The sequence below is a fragment of the Sipha flava genome, unplaced genomic scaffold (assembly GCF_003268045.1).
Source record: "Sipha flava isolate LNK unplaced genomic scaffold, YSA_version1 163_pilon_pilon, whole genome shotgun sequence".
Classification (NCBI taxonomy): domain Eukaryota; kingdom Metazoa; phylum Arthropoda; class Insecta; order Hemiptera; family Aphididae; genus Sipha; species Sipha flava.
In genome coordinates this window covers 117,046-141,415 of record NW_020271821.1, presented here as the reverse complement: position 1 = coordinate 141,415, position 24,370 = coordinate 117,046, and the positions used below count along the sequence as shown (strand labels likewise).

General features: G+C 37.8%; 3 protein-coding genes across 15 annotated transcripts in view; 2 read left to right on the top strand and 1 right to left on the bottom strand.

Moving 5' to 3' along the window:
- The window catches only part of LOC112679512 (broad-complex core protein-like), an 86,669-nt gene extending 75,473 nt beyond the window's left edge, over positions 1-11,196 (top strand). For 9 of the 13 annotated variants that reach the window (XM_025549343.1, XM_025549349.1, XM_025549348.1 and 6 more), the window contains one exon: positions 2-472. In XM_025549343.1, coding sequence (XP_025405128.1) covers positions 2-71 — 70 coding nt within the window. In that variant the 3' untranslated portion in view covers positions 72-472. Of the gene's footprint in view, position 1; positions 473-6,868; positions 7,145-11,109 lie in introns of those variants that run through there. The other 4 variants (XM_025549342.1, XM_025549340.1, XM_025549345.1 and 1 more) reach the window with 3 other exon arrangements.
- Positions 1-24,042, bottom strand: part of LOC112679514 — a gene marked incomplete in the record, with an annotated part of 25,445 nt that extends 1,403 nt beyond the window's left edge. The window contains 4 exon segments of the mRNA XM_025549352.1: positions 15,084-15,637; positions 16,966-17,132; positions 20,617-21,020; positions 23,456-24,042. Of these exon segments, the coding sequence (XP_025405137.1) occupies positions 15,493-15,637; positions 16,966-17,132; positions 20,617-21,020; positions 23,456-23,744 (1,005 nt within the window).
- Positions 11,019-12,997, top strand: LOC112679486 (pectinesterase inhibitor 10-like). Its single transcript, XM_025549307.1, has 2 exons — positions 11,019-11,037; positions 11,110-12,997. Exons 1-2 carry the CDS (start codon positions 11,019-11,021, stop codon positions 11,640-11,642), a joined length of 552 nt encoding a protein of 183 aa, XP_025405092.1. The 3' UTR covers positions 11,643-12,997.
- Positions 24,043-24,370: the final 328 nt, after the last annotated feature.

The window sequence follows — 24,370 nt, the reverse complement described above, 5'->3', positions numbered from 1 at the left end:
CCGCTGCCGCCGCCGCCGCTGCTGCTACGAAAAACCTGCCGCCCCTGACCATGTGGTACAACAGCAACTGACACAAGCTGCAGAGGAGCGCCTAAAATCCAAAGAACAAACAACGATCACATCTCTCTACGGCGTTCCACCCTTGAAGCCTTCGGGTCGTTCGCGACTCCGCCGACACTCCGATTCGTAACGATTACATGTATTTAAGTATATCAGAACACCTCCTGTACGCGCACACCACCGATAGCTGCTACGCTACTAGTACTACTTCTTACTTTTGCTGTCGTCCGACTCCACTATTGGTCTATATTGGTCTTGGTAATAGCGTACTGTGCAGTGGCGACCGTCGTCGTGCCCTCCTCTGCTCTCGTCATCATCGTCGTCCGTCCGCCGCCCGCCATTGCACCGCAAAATAGGACGAAAAAAACAGGAAACAAAAATGAAAAAAAAAAAAAAACAGTATTAATTTAATCTAATAACACGGTTTAAGTTTAACCGTAATGTTATTATACGCGTGTTAAACAGAAAAACAAGACGACCACTAAAAAGTGCAATAAAAGTATAATATTTTTAGTAATGTGAAACTATAATATTATCTAATAATATAATTAGTAATTTAAGTTGTAACGTTTTCATCCATTCCTCTCGACTTGAGAAGAAAAAACGTTCGATCGAATTGGATAAGTCATATTTAGAATCTGTTTTAAGATTATTACGTATTTTATTATTTTTTTTTTCTTTACCTCGTTTCGTTGCGACTGTGAACAAATTACGCTGACGACGAATTATTGTCATTATTATAATTATTATTATTATTATTATTATTATTATTTATCTGTTTTTTCGTGTTTGTTTATTTATTATTATTATTTTGTTAAGTGAACGTTTCTTAAATGTAGACCTAGTATTATGTGTACATATATTTATTATTATTATGTATGTATTTTTTAATTCGACGTTTAGACTGTGTTTGTACGATATGCTTAGTTACACGAAATAATACGACTTTAATATATATATTGCCGTGTAATTAGAATACGTATTTTATTATTTATTGTAAATTAGTAAAGTAAAAATAATAATTAGTCAAAAACTATCAAATGAAGCTGTACCAGTAGTAGATTATAAAACGTATTTTTTCCATTGGCGCATAAAATCGTCCGTTATCATATACATCGCGTTTCGTGTATATTTTCAACCACGCGAAGAGTTTTAATTGTTTCGTTTATGGTTTATACATACAAATCCGATCTAAATATATATGTGTACATCAAATAGCTTGTAGACTCGTAATATATATATATATATGAACGTATAATAAATACGATGATTTAGTATTATTTTTTGTACTAAAATAAAAATATGAATATTAATATAAACATGTATTACTACTACAGTATTCGATTTTCGTTTATTTTTTTCGTCTCTCGTAGATGACCTCGTTCGATTTACGAACGTACAACTCGTAAAACGTTTCCGTCGTATCGTACACGTCTTTGCATCCGCTTTGAACGCAATTATTGCGTGTGCGCGTGTGTCATTGATGTTTCTGCCGATTTGACGCCGATCGCTAGTGCCAAAGGTTTTCGACACATCAAAGACGTTTCTAGAATAGCGTTAGTACGGGGTGAGTTGTATGGAGTTCGGTAAAGTTTTTCGACCCCTTTGCGCGGACAACGACGGCGGTACGTGCCGCGAATGAGACACGGCGAAACGCATACATAGAAGTTGGGGTACGGGGCAAGGAAAGGGTATTAGAAAAACGAACCCAACATTTGTTCCAATATTGTTATGCACTTTTATACGTACCCACTTCGGTAAAGAAAATAATAAAAAAATAAGTCAACAAAAGTCTGTGGTTGTTTTTTTAACTTATTCCGTTTCTTTTCCCCCGCACGTACACCCACCATATACGTACACTGACACATTATTAAAACTCGGTTTTACATTTGCGTGCGTGCGCGCGCGTACACATTACGCATTTACCGTAAAAATATATATTTATTAATAATAATATTGTGTTTGGTACAAAAAAAAAAAAAAAAACTCCCTATTAAATTCGGAATACACCGGGTTTTTTCGTTCGTGCGCCGTACGTGTTTGTACAGGGCGCCTAACTGAAAATAAACACGTCTAATGTACACCGTACGGGAAGCGGTGTCCTGACGGCTTTGTTGTGGTGCACACGATCAGTATGAGAGTAAACAATATTCGCTATTTATTTTTTATCATTAAACCGGGCCTCTGTGTATCCGTACGGTTTGAACGTGCGCGTAATACGTTTCGAAGGGGCCGATGCCCGTGACGCATGCGGTAAGTCACAAAAGATCCAACCGGTGGGGGGGTGTTCGCCGCACCTTTCAAAGTCAACATTCGAACGCCATAATAATGTAATGAAATAACGCGGGTCGTAATTGGAATTTATTATTTTTCACGAAAACAGTGCGCGCAAATACCATATATGTATGTCTGTTCGGCCACTGCAACCGAGGCCAACGCGAGACAGGACATTTTCACCGTCGATCGCTAATCGTTTCGAGGACTCGACGGGGCGCACTGGGAAATATTTAATAAAAATACTCTATTAACACGTACGGGATGTGTTGAATAGTACCGTTAGGATGTTCAAAGCGGTCAATTCTTCCTCTGGAAAGCCGAAGAAAACCACCGAACGAACATCGACGTAGGACCTCGACACTTACTAAAGCCCGAGTACACAGTACACGTGAACTCCAATCTAAAACGTCGATGTCATCGCAGTCGACAGAAACGTTATCGTGTATTTATATTTACAAACGTCAGTTGCCCCTGATCACGGATTTACAGTAAAGTGTTTTTGAAGTTACGCCGTCGTTACCGGACATAAACGTTGCGTATTTTAACTGGATGTAACGGAAACGATTTAATAATTACGTGTGTTCCACGAAATCGTTTCTCTCGATGCATTTTCGACTACAAAAATTCGTAAATACCGATGGTGAACAAAAAAAAAAACAAAGCAATTCTGATCGCTTACACATACGTTTCTGGACAAATTATTGTGATTCGATCGATAAGTCATACAAGTATACCGGCAGGATTTCGGTTGACGACTGTGATAATAATAATAACAATAATAATAGTAGCAATTGAATTACATTATCGACGACCGTGTGCGGTGTACGCGTCGCGGAAAAAAACCCGAATACGAACAACGAATCGGGGTTGAGACGAGAAAACCACAGTCACCCCTTGACGCGTCCGTTTCGCGAAACAAAAGAATATGGTTTTTTACGACATCGCTGTTATGGTCCTAGTTCTCGCCTATTGTTTGCACTCGTCATTGTGCACGGCAATATTTCTGCGTCTGCTGACTTAACATTTTCGCAGAAAAAACGCATATTGCCTAAATGTTTCAATTATTAATGCGCCGTTGCATGTTCGTGTAGGATTACGCGTGTGTAGGCGGACAAAGTATTTTTTCCCATTGATCCATTCATACGACGTAACCACAGGTACTCAATGGTTTTTGCCCGTCCACTTTCCTTTCGAAATTTAAAATCAAATCAAATTTGCTCGCACGAAACGTGTACACACACGACACGTTTTATCGTATTGTGCGCATTTATATTGTATACATATGTATATACGATGCTTAAACAACTCTGTGGGTAACTTCGCGGTTTTGACATTGCGCCGCGCGGGAATAAACGCAATTTATTTCAAATCGTGTAAAAGACCGAATTTCCTGTACACATTTTTACTCTTTAAACTCCTGCTCGTTATTTAAATAAATGTACCTATGGACACAATGTTAAATTCGTCACTCATTTATTTTTTATCTAGTAACCGTCCGTGTACGCGTTACACGATGCATCCAATAGGTAAAAAGAAAGAGATTGTTTAAAAAAAAAAAAAAATACTTATTATAACATTCTCAAGTAATTATTATTTTCGATATTTATTATTAGTACTAGTTTTGACCGGTTTCGAATCTTGTTGTTGGCACTGTGAAACATTGTTACATCAATCGTAGATATTCTGAAAATCTATCTGGATGTATTATTTTATAATTAATGCGCCAAGTAGGCACCTATAATACACCGGTCGGGTTTTTTAACCGCATATTTTCACCGTCATACGGATACCAACAAATGCATATTCTCTACCCGATGTTACGAACACGACGACTCGATGATGGTTGACGGAATATGTTCACCACGTGTAACGCGTATACGAAACGAACCGCTCGATCGATAAAAAATGACTGCGGTGCCACTTGTAATTTTTATCCACGTTGTTCGTGTGATCGAAACGTCTATCGTTACCGGATAAATAACGTTGTACACGAGTAACAGTACTTGCCGTATGTAAACAACGTATAAGGACGTCGTCGAGACAAAAAACAGTTGAAGCCCAACGCTGGCGGACTATTAAAACGTCTGTGCGGTATTTTTTACCGCCGCGTTTCTACAAAACTAAACCGTAAACGAAAACAATCAGACGGTCGCGGACGTTTGTAAACATGAAAAGTTTTCTGCTGCTGGGTAGGACCGCAAAAAATATTCGTTACAGTTCCGTTCATTAATATACACAGGTCCACGAGAGCACGCGGAGTAACTTTATTCTATTTTCGCGCACGGATTCGCGCGAGGTCGTGCACATACGAGACGTGTTGAAAATCGTTTATACCGTCTGGCTGTGCGCATCTGTAAACGAGCGGAAATACAATAACGGTTTCCGAGTGGGTTTGACAAACACCGTTTGAAAATAATATCATTCGTATTCCAAATATTTCTGACACGATACCTTCTCCTCCCAACGATAACCACCCGTATATTTGATTAACTACTACATTAAGAGCAGTGCACATGCCTCCGTTATCGACTAAATTGACTTTCGAATCTAATCGTGTACACAGTTTTTGTTTGTGCTACAGCATACCACGAGGGCTGTTTGGAAAGTAAGCCATGAACACGAATATAAAAAAATAAAAATAAAACATTTACGCTTTGTAAAACGATGTTTTTACACCAGAACCGCATCAATATATACTTATACATACAGATATTTTATACTAAGCTCTAAGACGTGATGGGGAGATAATGATTTACGGTGTCACGACATTATGGATTCTTAAAAAATAATTATTTTAAAAACCCGATTGACGTATTTTTTTTTTTTCCAATCCTTCGGAGCCTACTGCGATACGGTCCGTAATACGTGGAAGCCGTATTATATCGATAAAGCGAACAGTGGCGTATCTGAAGTTAAATTACGTGACGATCGTTTTGTCCCCCTCAAGCCACATCAAGACACAGTTTTGGAAACGGATTCAAGTAGAACGTTACGGTTCATCGTAAAACGGTGTTCACGCATGTATAAAGATTTTGTCTTACGCAAATCGTTTGGGCAATATTTCCGAAAATCGTTAATGAGGTGCACGTCGAGTTAAGGGACGACACTGCAGACCACTACCGTCAAGCTATAACAGTTATCGTTGCGATACGCGATCATAGAAACAATGGATTATGATGGACGGTTGGAGTTTAAACGAAAAAGCATTGAGCTATCGATCTACCGAAACCAATCGGCGGAGCTCCGTGTACGTCCTGTGCCACGATTTACTCAATAACTGCTGAACGGATTTACCATTCGGTCTCCATTGTAACGGACAGATTATTAGTGCTTACGGGCTAGTATAGGTCGCGTGTTTTGTGGGCAATTTGTTAAAAACGAAGTTCGAAGTCGACGAAAAACGTTAGTGGTCAACCCAACCGGTGTTGTACTTCCGTCGTGAAAAACGCGTTTTGCGATCGTCGCTATAGGTTCGGAATCAACGTGTTTGACCGGTGCGATTAAGACGGCTTGTTTTGTCTTCGTCGCGATTGCCTCGAGAAAAAATATAAAAAATTATCTGAATTATTTAAAAAATTATTGTATTGCAATACGAGCGGATCACAGCAACTACACGTAAATGCGCGTACCGACAATTACTAACAACCATCGATTATTAACACAATAATGCATAACGGTACATTTTTCGTTAAAATATAATTGTTTTCATTACAAAATATATTATTATAATTAATTATTACTTTAGTATTTTTTAATTAATATCGTTTAGTAATTAAAAGTCAATGATTGATCTAAAATCTTTATTCTTGCTATTACAAAACTCACCAATATTTATAGAACACGACGAACATATAATAAACACGATTCGTAAATATTCGTACATCTACATAAATATGTAAAACCTACTCGGATGGATTTTTGTTGTGATTTATATTTTATTCATAGAAATCTGTACGTTCTAAAAAAAAAAAAAAAAGCTTCTGAAGACAAACAAAAATTATTTTTACGGTTTGAAAATATTTGTGGTGGTTTTTTTTTTTTTTTTAAGCATACAAATATAATATAATAAGTTGGATTATTTTCCCCGGTGGTTTTTGTTTTTTTTTTTTTTTTTTATTCCGAGGTCTACTACACCAGTAATACATTTTGTAGTGTCAAGGCTTAACACATACAAACACACAAAAAGTGCTTTTCGTTCCAGAAAAATAAAATGTCTACTACCGTGGCAAATAGCGATCAAGTCCGGGTTCTTTTTTTTTTTTTTTTTTAATCGATAAGATGTGTTCCGATAACGTACGAAATACCGTTGCTCGTGTGGAACGGCGGAACCATAGCTGCAGCGATCCGTTCGTCCCGCGTTCCCCCTCCCTCACTCGTAAACACGTATGCGCGCACGCCGTGCAACGGTAGCAAACGCGTTGTTACCAACATCCAACCACCCGACCACAAGCCCCGTCAACCCCCGTCCACCAGCAGGACGGTTTTCGCGCGTTTCAAACTCCTACGATTGTAAACCGTGTCCCGTTCGCAGGACTGAAAAAGGTGTTCCCGTGCTTGGCCTGCGGCAAGGTGCTGTGCTCGAAGGCGAGCCTGAAGAGGCACGTGGCCGACAAGCACGCGTCCAGGCAAGAGGAGTACCGGTGCGCCATATGCGAGCGCGTGTACTGCTCGCGGAACTCGCTGATGACGCACATCTACACGTACCACAAGACGCGGCCCACGATGCTGCTACCGCCACCACCGCATCACGCGCCCCCGCCGCCGTCCACGCACTCCGACGTCAAATTCTAGTATTCGATATTCAGAGGTAAGTCGTCGTCGTCGTCGCCGTACACGATACTCGACCTGGTGAATCGCGATCGATTCCCGGAACGGTGCGGGGGGAGTGGATACTGGATCCTGGAGATCGAACGGGTGCCGGGCACTTAGACGTGCTGAGCTGGAACGGTTCTGGAGAACCGTTACGAGACGGACGTTTTAGAAAAAAAATTAACACCTCTCACCCTGGTCACCGCCATCCGCTCTTGGTTTTTTGTTGTCCGTTCGACGTATAAACACATCGCGTGCTTGTTCAGCTTTTCCTAAGTTCAACTGTTCATACTTCCTACGTATGCAAGTGGTATAGAAACGTTCGGGAGAAAAATGTAGTTAATTAACGTCGGAAACGAACTCGGGGAGTAAAACTTTACTATTTATAGGTGAGCCGTTATTAAATTGATTAAAAAAAAAAAAAAAAAAAACGATTAAATTGTTATTAATGAACAACGTGTTACGGACATATAGTGTTACGGTGTTAAGCGCCCCCGACGGTGATTGACCGTTGTCGTTGCACAGGGGTAGTACCGTAACGATGTACGTGCACCATAATCTAACCGTTTCGTGTACCCGTACGCTTTTTTACGGACGAGACGGTCGTTTCTCTCGTTCGGCAAACCGTCGTCGTACGCTTTCTCGAATCCGTTGTCGGCGCATGATCTGTGCTATCGTGTCCCTTCCGACGGGAAACGCGGAACCATCGTTTTTTTTTTTTTTTAACTTTTACGATCCATTTAGGCTCTTTGCTTTTAAAACCGATTTCCCCCATATTTCTCTTGCGTAAACTAGATTCATATTTCCATTCCAATCCGGTTTCAACTTGTCTAGATCTTTTCTAAGTACATCTAAGCCATCTTTGCCTCGGCCGTCCCCTCGATGTTTTCCTATCTATTTGATTCACCATAACCATCTTTATAAGAGAACCATCAACTCTCTATGCATGCCCAGCCCAGGCAAGTCTCGAATCGTCGTTCTATTTTTAAATGTCACGCGCGTCATACGATCGAAGAGTCGGTGTTTCGAGCTCTCCCGAAAAAACGCCGGCCCAAGTCCGGCCAAAAAAAAAAAAAAAAACGAACGGAATACACAGAATATTACTTTTCGATAGTATTGTTCGTGACAGTTGAACGCGGCAATCGGATCGCGGTAGTTTGAATATGAAATCGCGATCGGACCGGGACAACACGTGTACGTCGATCGGCCTTTGTTTCCTCGTATACAATACCGTACGGAACGTTTTCGAATCGATATTATCTGATGGTTCTCGAGCGAGTACGTTTTTTGAATCGTATAAATCGTTATCCCTTCACACGTATAAACCTCCTAGGGACGAATACGAGTGCGTTTTACTGTTTCAATTGCGTTTTAATATTTTATCATATTCTTATGCGAATTCCATCGTCACGATAGTGTTTTACAATGGTGCTCGAGACCAGGAAGCAATATCGTTTTATTATAAACGTACGCGCGAATCGATCGCGATTCATATACATTTACGTAGTTAGTTCTTTAACAGCGATGTCTGAAACGTCCGCCCCGTGACGATAATATTTTTTTTTATGCGCGCATTATTATACACTCGCGTGTTGACGTGTTTACCCGTGTTTCCGAGGCGATGGGGTGAGCGAGATTGAGATCGGCCGTTTAACGCGTTTTATTGCACTCGAACGTGCGTGCGGATCGCAAGCAAATCGTTTCGCATCGATGTCGGGTTGTAAAATGGTGCGAAATCTCTCGTCATCAAGACTGACGGAATAGCTCGTGAGAATTATAATATTTTACACATTCAGTACGATTTCATGTTTTTCGCAAACACCCTTCTGCAGTGATATGTACAAAAAAAATGTTGGGCGCATCGTCATAATCGTAACTTTAGACGTGATTGATATTTATTTCCCGTTTATTTTGAATACGTAACGTTCGCAGCAAATATATTTCACACGAGTTCGGTTAGAGCAAAATATTAGTTTCTATATAATTTCAGTAATCAATAAAATAGGTTTTCCGGAAATAATTTATACATTTCGATAAACATATTATACTTCTAGCTTTGATGTTTTCACTCTACTCCTAAGAAATACGCAACATTTGTTTGATTATAATACAACAATTATTGTTTACTACGAGAATATTATAATCGCTTATCAAGTTAACTTCACGATCATTATGATATATTTATCCAAACCTGCCATAAACGGTCGTTGTATACACATGTATTATTCATATTATATTCGTGTTGCAATTGAAAAATTGAAAACCAAGCAACAAGATTACGGTTTGTTGAAAACTAAAATCAGATCCAAAACCATTCCGATAGAAAAAAATTAACCGATCAACTTTTGTGATAAACTATTCTTGGTGATATCGCTTCGATCGATTTACTTTAGAACTTTGACGAAATTTCAAAACATTATTGATGCATCGCAAAAATATTTATTAATGAACTTTTACACCAATTATCAAATACTAAGGTATTTAACGGACATTTTCTTTAAACATGCAATGTTAAGCTTAAAACTTGTCAACCACAAGTTAGCTAACAAACCGCCTACGAGCAGATGTCCGCTGCATGCTTTATGGATGAAATGCGAACAACAAAAAAAGTATTTTCTCTAATTCTTTCGATCGCTAAACACGTTCTCGCGCGGTTTAACTGCGCGTCGAATTATCGTTCTGCAAGAAGTCGAAAAGCGTTTTAATACGGAGTGTTGCACATTACACGAATTATAATAAAACCCGAGCGTTCCGTAGTGGTGTTCACTAGGATTCCGGCACGTTGTTGCGCGTCCAATCGTAGGCTGCGCAGGACCGATGTTCCGGTCTTGGAATTCTCCGATCGATCATGCGATAATAGTGTAATATAAACGTTCGAAAAACATCCTCCCTAGAAAGTTTAACCCGTGCAGGGATCCGGCACACGTGTCCGTAAGGTTAAAATGGTATTTTGTAGTTTTTAAACGCGTGCCACGCCACCGCACTTCGGCCATTGGAATCGGAAAATCGGAACGCGCATTTGCGCATTTTTAATCGGCAGCAGATCTGATTTATCAAACGCCAGCCTGGGGAAGGAGGGGCGTCGCACTGGCGGTCGACCGCCGTCTGTAGTTCTACGTAGGTGTATAGGTACTCGCTGAGTGGGTTCGCGGTTTTTTTTCCCACGCTCGCTGGCGAGATCATCCCTCCCGGAAACTCGCTATTTCCTCGTGCCCGGAAAACCGCGGAGACGCCGAACGTTACTGATGATTACCACAAAAATTGCATATTTCCGTACCGATTCGCGGCACGCAGGGGTGTAAAGAATCTCGTCGACCAGGGATCCGAAAGGAAAGGGACTAACCGATTCGATTCGTAGGGACTACGCACGATTTCAATCCAACCCGGTGCACGCTCTATTCATCTATGGTAACTCGAAAACTCTTCTTCGTACCGGAGTACAATGTCCTCTCTTACCGCTACCTCGGTACACTGATCGGTCACCCGTTAGCAGTGTTCGGAACGTTCGCTCAAAAATAGAACTCATTCACGTTCATTTCTTCGAAGGTGAACACGTACGCGTTTAGGTTCTACGAGAAAACGAACGCGTTCATACGGCCGTTTTCGTTTTAACCGTTTTATTTTATAAACCGTCGTATTCTGTACAAATGGGACCTTTACAAAATGAGGTATTCAGATACATTTTACTAAACGTTTAATATCTATACTTGAACACGTTACGGTTTATTCGTACACACGTATATTTTTAAAACGCCCCGAAAATGTAAAATTAATTTAAGACGTAAAATTCGTTCGGGTTCAAGCGAGTGACGTACGTGTGTCGTTCACGGGGGACGTGAACGCGAACGCCGTTCTTTCCGAACCTCCCCCGAATGAGCGTCCGGGGTCTCCGTATAAGTGCCCGTGACGGATCCGTTCAGGTGTTTTTCATTTTTTTCTTTTTTTTTTCTTTTGCGCCCGCAGGGTACCAGATACTACCACCGCCGGCCAACGGCGGCATCAACGAGCCACAAGACTGTCCGTACTGCCGACGGACGTTCAGCTGCTACTACTCACTGAAAAGACATTTCCAGGACAAGCACGAGCGGTCCGACACGCTGTACGTGTGCGAGTTTTGCCGGCGGCGGTACCGCACCAAGAACAGTCTGACCACGCACAAGAGTTTGCAGCACAGGGCCACGGCGGTGGCGCTCAAGCGTCCGGCGAAGCCGACCGCTGCGGCCGCCGCCTCCGACCCGTCGTCTCCCGCCCGTCACCATACCCGTCCTCCTCTTCCTCCGCATCCGAAACCGTTTTCGTCGTCTTCTCCGTCGTCGTCGTCGTCGTCGTCGTCGTCTCCTTCGTCTTCTCCGTCGTCGTCTTCGCCTTCGCCGTCGCCGTCGCCGTCCACAACGCCTCCGCCGGCACCGCCCCCGCCGTCACCGCTGTCCGGGGCTGCCGCCGATTTCAGCGGCTACCGTTCGTCACTGCCAGCGATCGCGACGCGTTACGCTTAGTACGCTAAGTCCGTGCCCGCTGATCGCTCGCTCCTCGAACGTGCAGAACACGTCGCGCCGGAAACGACCGGAAAGACGCGCGCGCCAACTCGTACCGCGCACCTCCGCCGGCTTGTCGCCGCTCGTTTCCAGTGCAACGTCCGATTTTTTTTTTCTTTTTCTCTCTCTTATCCATTCTATCGTTACTGTTGTAGCGCAGTCCCTAGTGAACCAGTAGTAGCCGCTGCGGGGTGGGGGGAGAAGTTTGCTTGTCGTAACTTTTTTTTCCTTTACTTTTTATTATTCTTCTGTTAACTTCTGAACTCCGCGTGAAAGACCATCGCGTCTTTTCTCGTCTTCGACAAGCGTTTTCAACAACAAGTACATAGTATAATATATTTATGTGTACATAATTACTATAAATAAATTGATTGTATCGAAATATTATTATAAAATATTAATTCTTGGTAAAAAAAAAAAATTAAAAAAAAAAAATGTTATCTTATATATTTACTTTTTGCGTGACTGCAATTTGACTGACATGATTGATCTACATAATTTTTTTTTTTTTTTAATTATTATTTTAAATTTAACAAATCTAATTAGGTACTTATAAGGACATATCATTATTAAAAGCAACATTTATTATTATTATTATTATTATTTTGATAACTATTATCGTTTATCTTACGTTCTAGTAATGATTCAGGAGGAAAAAGGGAAGGATATGCGCGCATATTATATGGTCTGAAAGAAAAAAAAAATTAATGATTCGTCCCTTCTCCACGTGTTTGTCGACAGTATATAGTTTGACGAATATTTGTTTTTTATTATTTGTATAAATATCGATGGAAAACTAGTCATCGTTTTTTTTTCGAATATCAGTTTTAATGTTTTGGGTGGATACATAATAACATATTATATACTTCTTTGACGCAAAACTATCATACTAAAAAATACTCTAATAACAACTGACCACAATTTTTTTTCTATTCATTACCCACAAAAACGTACATAAATATTTTCTTTTAAGTCTTTTTTGAAATATATTATTATTATTACTATCATTATCAACATACATGTGATCGGTAATATATTATATTATAATAACGAAGGGCTTTAACTTACTACATAGGAACCTAACAGGATACATATTATTATTATTATTATTATTATTATTTAACTTGGATTAATATTACACTCACATTTTCTACTGTTATTACGTCATAGATTTGATTTCGTTTTATTTCTTTTTGATATCTTAATTTTTTTTTTTACGGTTGATGATATTCGTTGTTACACACTAAATAATATATATATTTAATAGGCTCTAACAAATAAAATATAATATACAGACTGACAGAAACATTGGGTATTATATTTCATTATTTAGTTATAAAAAAATAAATAAATGCACATTCTGTTTAAATATTATTATCATATATGATTATATATATTATTGACATTGTTGATCCGTTGAAATAATTTTTATTATTATTATACTATAAATACAAACTCAAAGTAATAGTACATTTCACACAATAACCTGCCATATGTGATTATTATTTTTTTTTTATTGTATTTTTTTTTTTTCATTTAATATAAAAATTATTATATTACATTATATTATTATATATATTATTTTTATTTTGTCATTGTACATTCCGATATACCAATAATATGTTATTTATTTTGTACAATTAAACCCGTGTAAATACATTATCTAATAAGTTATTTGAAAAAAAGATTGAAATAAAATTGTGTTTGTCCATTATCTATTTGTTACGGGGACACTTGTTAGTTTCGACGATAACTTTCACGTCATTTTAAAGCACAACGTTTTTTATTTCCAATATTTAAAGTTTATTTTATCATCTTATGTTTGTTTTTTTTTTTTTTTTTTATATATATATATATAATCATGTATTACCGTCATTATAATTACCTAATTATTAAAAATATAATATAATTACATAAACTTAGTACAAGTACAGTGTAAAAGGGTAGATATTGTGCCAATTTACGAAATATTTTTTTTTTTTATTGATAAGCGTATAAGATGATTTTCAAATATCATATAGTTTTGACTTTTGTCTGTACAATTATTATTATATTAGATATGCGATCAATTATTCTTATGTTTTTAGATACGGTTAAGATTTATTATGATTACAGTATTATATAAATAATATGTAAAATGTAAGTGTATTCGTATATGATATAAGGATGTAGCGCACACACGATTTATATAATGAATTTTAGTGGCATTTTCTTTCGTTCGGCCATAAAAAAGCCCGCGATATTTACGTGTGAAATAGTAATAAGAACCGAAATTCAGTACAAAATAACTAGAAATTTTGAAAAATAGTTGAACTTGTTGCTCAATGTTAGAGATGGTGTTTAACTGCAGTTTTCAACGAATCTGTAGCCCCGCAAAACTGTATAGTTTTATTTTCCAGACAGTTTTTTTTTTTCATTTCGGTTTGTTTTAATTTTTCTCATATACTTAACACTGTAAATGTATGTTTATACATTTTATACAAATGAATTATTACAATAGGATTTAATTGACAGAGTAAATGGGCATTAGACAATTGACATCCGTTTTCATCATCAAATATAACTATATCTTTTCTGTTCCTTATCACAGACACGATGATTATTATTATTATTATTATTATTATTATTAATATTATTATTATTATTATTATTATTATTATTATTACTTTAACCTCTATACCTAGTATCAATTTTTTATCAGGGTGAATACTTAAAAAAAAAAAAAAAAAAATAGAACATATAATGTATAAAATAATAATTTTATTTTATTGTGCTACACAATACCAATTATTAATTTTTAAACAATAATATTTACAATGCGCCTATTATAATATTGTTTTTTCAATGTATAAAATGTATACCTCAACCGCCAGACGATGTGTTTTATTATATTGAGATATGATTTTATATTACCTTTAACAATAGTATTGTGTACTGTAAGCACTATACTGTTCAACGGTGGTTTTATTTTTTCAACAAAACATTATTACCAGATTTTTTCAAACTTGTTAAACAGTTTATTGATCTTTGGCCACAAAAAATTTTTTGCCAGGCTCGTTATAGTTTATCTGCTATAGACATTATTTATTACCTAAGTAGGTATAGTTTTTGTTAAGATTTTTGTTTTATACATTTTTACATGCATACAGAAAGAACGAAAAATAGATTTCATTTACCAAGTATGACGGTAAAATTATTTAGTATACAAATGCATATTATTTTTTCAGTGAAATCAAAGTATGAATAATCATAATATCATGTTTGGGGTATGTATACACAAAACAAAATAAGTACAATCATATATGAATTTTTATGTATTTTTTTTCTTCTACAAATTAATCCATCTACCTCAATAGATATTGATTCTGCAATAATTAACGATTGCGTTTAAGTTACAAATTAATTATAAAAAACCAATTATAAAAATAAAAAATGTTTAAAAAAAAAATTAAAAAATATGTGTGTTATTTACATACATTGTAGCTCTCTCTCTACATATATATATATATATATGACAAAATTGTAAAATTAGTTAAGATATAAAGTATAATCATATATATATATATATATATTATATTTATTTGCTGTCATTTAAAATATTTTAGGCGTATATTATATGAAAAAAAAAAAACCAATACCAACGAAAATAATATATTTTTAAATAATTATACTATGTTTTTATTAGTCAAAATTATTGGATGTGTTGACGAATTTTTCAATGTGCAATGTGTATTTCGTAAAAATTATGTACAATTCGAAAATGATTATATTGTGTTATAATATTTAAGCATATACTATGTTGTTTTTGGATTTATTTCTGTGCCGTTTCCGGTGCGTGGCATGGGTACAGTCGACGGCAATCTTCTCCGCTCCTGCCGCCCGTTTCTGCCGACTCCTGCAGTCGTCTCTTCATCTCCTTGGGAATCTGATCGTTTTCAACGACTTGTGTGATCATTCTATGACAGAGAAACAGAAACTGAGCTACAGGCATATTATGTATATTATATACCATTCATATTATGTTCTTGCTTCCCGCCCAAAACTGCAATCACCCAAATGAGTATTTATTTAGGGACAGTTACTTTAAAAATCATATTCAAATATATTTTTGAGACGGATAGTCTAAAATGAAAACTATTTTCCAACAATTTATATATACAGTATAACTAAACCTATCACTATTTCTTCCTGACTCGTATTTTTGTTAGACTCATATTTTTTATGTTTTTTTTTTTTTTTTTTTTTTGAGTTATTGCAATTGTAAACTAGGTACATGCCCAAAGACATATTATGCGAGCGTTGGTCTAGGCATATTAACTACATTAAATATAACTTCAACTAACCGAAGTATCCGAACAACGAAAACTTTTAATCGATTTCCGTTCTGAACGGTATTGGGGATTTATTCGGGATCGACAAATAAGTTTTATCCTCTGTCGCCGATGGTATTACAGATCACTAAAGCTAATGCGATTTTCGATGAACCGATAGAACAACGTGTGTATGTTGACTTGTAGAAAAAAAAAAGGATGCACCAAATTTCGAAAAATGTAATAGATGATATAAAATATATATATATATATATATTGAAAAGAAAAAAAAATATCAAACGTGCATGACAAAAAACGAAAAACGTTTGAAACGATAAGTATAAATCATGATGTATAAACACCAACGCTCTCTAGTAGTATATCTAGAAAAGTGTCGCGTAATGGTTGTTGAATAATATTAAAAAAAATAAAATAGAGTATAATTAATTTGAAAATGCCTTGCTTAATTCGATAAAATAATTTAATAATACGTGTGCTCCTTGCGTATGCACGCGCATTCTTTAGATTACATTAAAGTGTACGTAATTGGATCTTGTAGTTCGTCCGGAAATTATATCCGTAAAAATTATGCACTTGGTGTATATTGGCGTGTACTGCATTTTTTTTTTTTTTACAAGTGAAGTTTGCTGACATAAACAGTATACGTCCGATAAGAATTTGCTTGTTTTGAGGTAACGAGGTAATGGAATTTCAAGCTTCAAAAACGGTACATCCTTTCGTAATCTATTGTTTGCAAACCGTCACGCCCCTTAGAATTTCATTTTATAACCCGTCAAAAGAAATTATTTCGCCAAACCTCTCCATGTTTATGGTAAATATCAAATACAAGCGATAAAGTTCTGATCGGATAATAACGTAACGAACGATGTACAGACAACTTTCTTGTTGTCTCTTCCCGTAACTTACTTGCATCGCGGGAAATTCATTTCACACAGATACGGGTCGAAACTTACGCGCTCAACAATAGTTTGTCCGTTACGGCTGCGCCAGAACCGTTCCCAGACATCACTTCGCAGACGGACCTTTCGACGCAGGTTGACTTCAGATCGTAGATGCTCGCCACCATATCGCAAACCAAACACGCTTCCGGGTTCTTCCACCGTCGTTCCTTGTCGTTGAACTACGTGAAAACAATCAATGTACTCGTATAGTGTATACGTCTAAAGTGTACATGCATATCGAAGAAATCTTAAAAACAAAATTATTAGCTACTCGAATGACTAATAATTTTTATTTTATTAATATTTTTTTACATTATTTATTGTTTCTCGTATTGAATTTCAGGTTTTCAAATAATAACCGAAAACCGCTGAACACGACTGTTGGAGTTCATCTTACTAATAATTCATGTCGCTTAGCCACGAATCGGAATTCAACGATTTAAAAGACAAACCACACACTGAACACCTTCATGGTGACAATGTCATTGATAGGCGTTGAAGGAGAAATCGGTAAAACCGAGTAGTGACAACTGACAAGTGCTATCGGTTACTTCCCCGTACTGTTTACGACTCCTACGCATAATTCCAGGTTTAATGAATTTCTATGAGGTCCGTTGACACCCCTATGGAAAATCGAGGGACTAAAAAAAAAACCAAAAACCTGGTGTTGACACAATTTACGTGACGTTATCTAAAGATAAAGATTTTTTTCGGACAAATCTTCTCCTTGAGCTCGCCTGTACATCGTACAATCGATGTGCACTAAAAATCAAAAAAACCATCGACGAGTAGCAGCTAGAATAGAAGAGTTAATATAGCGAATAAATACAATTCGTAAACATAATTAATGTGTTACAGATATTTTGCTTTGATATGTTTTGCTGTGCCGCGCGAACGATTTCCGTACGCACATATAATCATAGTGAAATTGTACAGCAGAGAAGATGAGTTTTCCCGTACACGGGAGTTAGTAGTCGTTCGTTAGGCGTACAAAACAAGCGCCGTGGTCCACACATCGTTTGTGTTCTCCGCACGGCGGAATAGTATTTTTCTGGTAACGAAATCGACGACCCGTGAGTTCCTGCGTTGGCGAAACGTAGCAAACATGACATTATTGCAACAAGATATCTCGCGTTTATCTACGAACACGTAATATTAAGCGCCAAAAAAAAAAAAAAAAAAAAACGTGTAACTTATTAACATGCGTTATTAAACGCCATACGTAAGTAAACACATGTATACGATGACGATGACTGCGCGCGCACAAACGTGTCCTCGAGTGCGCCCGAGAAGTTTGCAAGTCCCGGGCGCGGGTTGGAGCTCACGTGTATTGTTATGACGACACGCATTTGGGGCAACAGCGCGAACCGCGATAAAGCGTCGTGGCACGACTATGTGTGGTCCGGCTCAGGGACGGCTCCAGAGCCTTGGTTAGGGGGTGGGGGCAAGTTATAATTTTACCAAATCTTATAACAAAAAGAAAACAACGATTTAGTCCGTACAGAAATGTATGCTACGCAATTAATGTTTTGTACATTATAAAATAATAATATCATAGTATCATAGTATATTTTATATTTATATAATTTATTTATAGTTTTATTGGTTCTTCGTAGTATAGATATAGACATCGTATACACCGTCATATCTCTATGGCTCTATCTACATACTTGTACGTGTCGTATAGTATGTCCATATTAATACTATGCATTTTTTGTTAACAATGTAAATTTTTTTATAAATACGGTACGGGTTTGGGAGGGTCCCCCCCCGGAGTCGCCCCTAGTCCGGCCGGACGAGTAAATGCCGCGAGTCGAAACTACCACAAGAAAAAGAAAACGGCAGTTGTTCACCACGTCCGAATACTTTTCAACTCTGTCGAATCCGATAAATAGACCAAACAACATAATTATTTTTGCTCGAAAACGCCTCGAGCGACAAAACCACGTACGCAAAGCATAAATTATAAAAAACATATCGTAATGTTGTGTGCATTTGACAAGCTAAAATTGTCGCGCGTATACTATGATCGTGAGAGACACAGCGACATTACTACGGACAAAACAACATTTACAATCGTAATAATAATTAATACGCAGTTATACCGTTTGTGCATAATTATTTGTACGAATTGTACTGATTGACATAAGTTTTAAAAATTATATAATTACTTTAAAAAAAATGTAATTTTCAATTATATATAGACGACATTTTAACTGTTAACAATAAAATCGAATGCAATTACAATGCACGATTGAATGTCGTTTAGTAAAATAAGTCTGTACTCGGAATATCGTAACGATGTACTCGTATGATCTCAATTTCAATGTTAGAGTTTCTAAACACAACAATATATCACTCACACACGTATATATTTATACATCAATAAATATTTACACCTGTGGCGAATATGATTTTAAAAAACAATTCGAATAATGAAAAACGGAAGTTTGCATTGATATATTTAAAATAATAATAAATATTAACAAAGGTGATTGTAAACGAGCACGAATGAATACATATATATATTAAGCGCAAACTACGAATTTCAATGGTCATAAAGGTAAATAATAATAATATCATTATGTTAATGACATTTAATGTAAAAAACATTTTTTTTTTGCGTGTCAATGATGTGTATGAATGCGTGTGTGTGTGACCTAATATGATGAATACATTAAAAAATATAAATACAATATGGACGCCACTGATTTAATTATCGTCTAGCACGTGACTGGCGGCGATAAAATAATATAATTCGTCCGGCGGTCGGTTAAACTTATAATATTGACGTGCAAGAAATACATTTCACGATTACTGTGATAGATACTACCGGAGTACCACACATACTCGCATGTCTCCATACGAAAATCTAAGTAATTTAACTGACATTTTCAGCTTGGACTTATTCGAATTCGTCCAAATATAACTATACGTTTTCGCGAATTCATAGATCTTGTTCGTAACTTAAAATTCATTGTTTATATACGAATATCGCCACGAGTAATACTACGAGTATATCCACCCTATTTTATATTGCACCGGGTAATCGCAATTGTGTTCTCCATATTCCCATCAATAGAGTCCTGCATTACTGTAACGATAATCTACCTTAATTCAATTTATTTTTCGATGGTAATCGTAAATTGAAAAAACCATCTCTTTGATTTCAGACTGTTCTGTTATGTTACTTCAAAACGTGTACTTGTTTTTTAGTTATTCATATTATGTTAATTCCAATTTATATATATATATATATATTGTACCGTCTGCTATTCGCGGGCATTTCTATCAATAAATAATAATAAAACATATTTAAACGAAATATTATAGCGTTATACGTGAACGGTAAAAAAAGTAATTTCGACTACAAATTGAGTCTTGAAAATATAGACTGAAGAATTCATCGCGGTCCACGGTTGTTCACGCAACGTTAAAAGGTTAAAAACCATTGGAATCTAGGTTCGATGTTTGTCTTGTTCGATTCATCCCAGTCCGAACGGATTCGTATCGGTCCGTCTGTGCAGTCAAACGTATATTATACAATGTGCCCGGTTTTACACCCGTTGCAGTACTCTTGCGTCTTACACGGCTCTTACGAAGTACGATTATAACGCAATTCGAACTGCGAAACGGTTTATAGTTCATAATCGTGTATAATACCTTGGCCAAAAGTGACTTTATCGCTTTCGCGGTGATTCCTCGATCGGGATCGGTCACGTCTCTCCTGCGGCGCCGACGGTGGCCGACGGTGCCCAAATGTAACAACAACGGGGCTTTGACGAGGGCGGACAACACCCCGAGCAACGTGATCCCGGCCAAAGGCCACAGCAGAGGTTGTACGTTCAACTCGCCGTGATGATGATGTTGACCTTCGCCGCCGTAATGTTGCGGCTGTTGGTGTGGTGGATGGTCGTGGTAGAACACATCGGGCGGTCCGCTCGGCGGGCGACTTCCGACGTGATGGTTAGGTCTAAAGTACTCGGGTCGTTCGTCATAATAGTAGTCCCCGGGTGGACCGTAAGTGTTTTGAAACGGGTAACCACCTGAACCGCCGCCACCGAAATCTGTACGTAATACAAAATATCGACGTGAGTACATCTAAATACATACAAATATATATATATATATAGTAATATAAAATAAAATATCCTCCTACTGCCTCTGGATTAGGGTCGTACGAGATCTTAAAACTACATACGAGTATACGAGAACACGCGAGAAAAAGGCTTCGAGAAATTGCGTCGTGCGCTTAAGACGAAGCCAGGTGTGCATGTTCAGCGATCCGTAGTTACTGTACCCTATTACGCGAATGTACCGTAGACAAAACGCAAGTATACGTATTCGCGTACTGCACGCATAAAAACAAATAAAGGCGAAACGATGACCGGCAGACGTGAAGATTTTGCGCTCGTATTGATTGAAATAAAAAAAAAAAAAAGAATTGTTCTCTCCCAGACGTATTCGTCGTCGCATGTAAATATGATACGAGTACACGACCGCACCTCCGAACGGTGTCTATCCCCCCGGGGTAGTGTAATCCACTCGTATTTTTTTATGCGCACACATAACGCATATAATGCATGGTATATTATACTGTGTATACATTTACAATCGCGTCTACGGGTTAGGTTATTTATACCGATTTTATTAATTACATTTGTACTCGATCGTCGTTTTATAATTTTATGTGTATTTCATGAACTCCAGTTCGTTTAACAAGTTCGTTACGTAACATCGTACGAAACGCGCACAGACGCACTCGTGTATTAAATACGTACGCGTATAAATTACGAGGGATATATTAGTCGTCGCCGAATTTATGTCGATTAAACCGGTTAAACGTGCTCACGCGGTTTTCTAATCCTGTACCCGCGCCCGATACATACACACGCGCAAATACCATTGTCGCACGCGGTAAGATTGCAGTGATTACACGTTGAAATGGTTAATAAACTCCGTCGCGAAAACATTGGATTTTTATCGAGAACCACTCCGCCCGGCACCGATTATACGGTTTATAAAACAGTTCATAATTTTTCGCCAACAGCGTGCGTAGTAATTTTGACGTTCGTTGTCGACGGGATGATAGTCAACAATAGTCAGTGACGTGTTTAGGGAAGCGGGCGAGCGGGTACCATCGCCCTGGGCGGTACATTTTTTTGGAATTAAAGGGTGACAGCATTTTTTTGTAGCCATAATCCATCATCTATTTTCATTCGTCTATCGAACAATTTTAATATTTTAAGATTTCGCAAAGTGACCACACGGCGATTTTTATTTTCATGACAATATTATCAAAACTTGATCGTGTAAAACAGCGACTCCCAAAGTGTGTTCCGCGGAACCTAAGGGTTGCGTGGGACAATCTTAAGGGTTCCGCAAGGTGTAAATGAATATTGAGAACAGTAATTGTTGTAAATAATAATCATGAACTATCTATAAAACATTTTGGAGTACAGGTTTTACAATAAATAAATGAAAAATTTGGGTCAATATGGAGTTATAGACGTTGGGGTTCCGCGAAACAAAAAATATTTCTTACGGGTTCCGTGGTCGTAAAAGTTTGAGAACCGCTGGTGTAAAATCCATAGATAATAAATATTACCTTTCTTGAAAATCGTATAAAACATGTGTAGGGATGGCAATAAAACTGTACCTGGGGCGTCAAAACTCTAAATACGTCTCTGACAATAGTCGTAACCCAACGTCGCTCGATCGACGATCGCGGAACCGGTTTCGAAAAACAATCGTCACGGACGTTATCCGCCACCGCGTGCACTACCCCTGCATACCAGGGGTGTGATTTTGTTCACTGCTTTTGATTTCAGACCTGCACTCTGTCCAAAAATGAACAAAATCGACAAAACCTTGTAACATGTAATATTATAACACGATATAAAACTTTGGAAAATTTCAACGGGTTTTATCAGGTTTTAACCGGTTTAAACAAAATACATGTCGATAATGAATTGTTTCATTTTATATGTGTGTACTAATATTATCATTATTTCACCAGTCTTCATTAGTGACTAGTTGGCATTTGATGTTTTACTAGCAGAATTACACGTAACAGTAACGTGCCAACTGTGAATAGAGCATTGTATTGGATAAGTTTGATCAATTTAGAATATTATTCAGTATTTTCTATCTAAGTCTTAATTATTGCATTTTTATCATTAAAATATAATATGTCAGTTTACTCTTTATACTTTTTATTTTATGTTTGGTTAATAAGTCAAGTTAGATATTTAAAATTGTTACACCTGTAAAACTTAAGGTAAAAAGTCTTACTAAAGAAATTAATGGACTGAAAACTAATTAAAATTATAATTAATTTCTTATCCATTATAAAAATTTTGATTTTGTCCAATACGTCCAAATAACTATATTATTTGATTATGTTCGGGACACGTCTTGTCCGATTTTGTCTATCCATTTTGTCCCCTAGGACAAAACCTTTTCAACACCGCCCGTCCACTGTTATCCCCGCGATACTCGCCTTTACCAGACACCCGGTAGTCCGAACCACGGTTGAAGTTGTCGGACGGCGAAGGCCCGTCCACCGTGTTGACACGAGTCTGGCTGGTCTCGAGGCCGTCACGCAGCGACGAGGAGGTGGTACCGGCGGCCGTTGTGCTGCTGCTGCTGCGGATGCCGTTCTGCAGATTCGCGTTCGACGAGTCGTTTTTCGATCTTGCCATGACGGCGCCCGTGTACGAGCCGTAAAGTCCACATAACAGTCCGATGGCGGCGGCCCAGAAGCCGGACGGTGCGGTCAGTCCGACCATGATGACGCCCGTTGCGGGTTAGGGGCGATGGTCGGAGAGAAGGATGCGATGATGGTGAACAATCTGGCGACGCCGCGAGGACGAACGAGCTGCCCGCAGGACGCGAGACGATTCGCCGAAGAGGAGCACGGCAGACGACGATGCCGGAACGAGACGAGAGTATGCGACTGACGACAAACGCCATAATACAATAATGGAAAAAGCGTTTTCCGTTACAATTCGGTGACTCTTTCCCTGTAGCACGCTGTTACAATGGTATGATATTACATGGTGTCGCCGAATTTCACAACTAGAAAATTATCATCTCATTGTTTCAAACGCGATCGTAGAGCAACACAAAAATAATAATAATAATAACAACCATACATCATCGTATCGCGGACGTCATCGTCATCATCATCATCACCGCCGTTTTAATCGCATCCACTTTCCCCAATTATCGTTTTTCTTTTCTTTCGGCGGTATTACGTGAATCACACGTCAACCATAATACTATGTGTAATTAGCACACGGTAGTTCCTTGATTTTCGACAATCTAATTGGAATTTTCGGGACGCACTTGTGTTATGAATGTGCGCGCGCTGCCGTCGCGGTCTTGTGGTTTTGTTGTTTTACAGGTATGCACG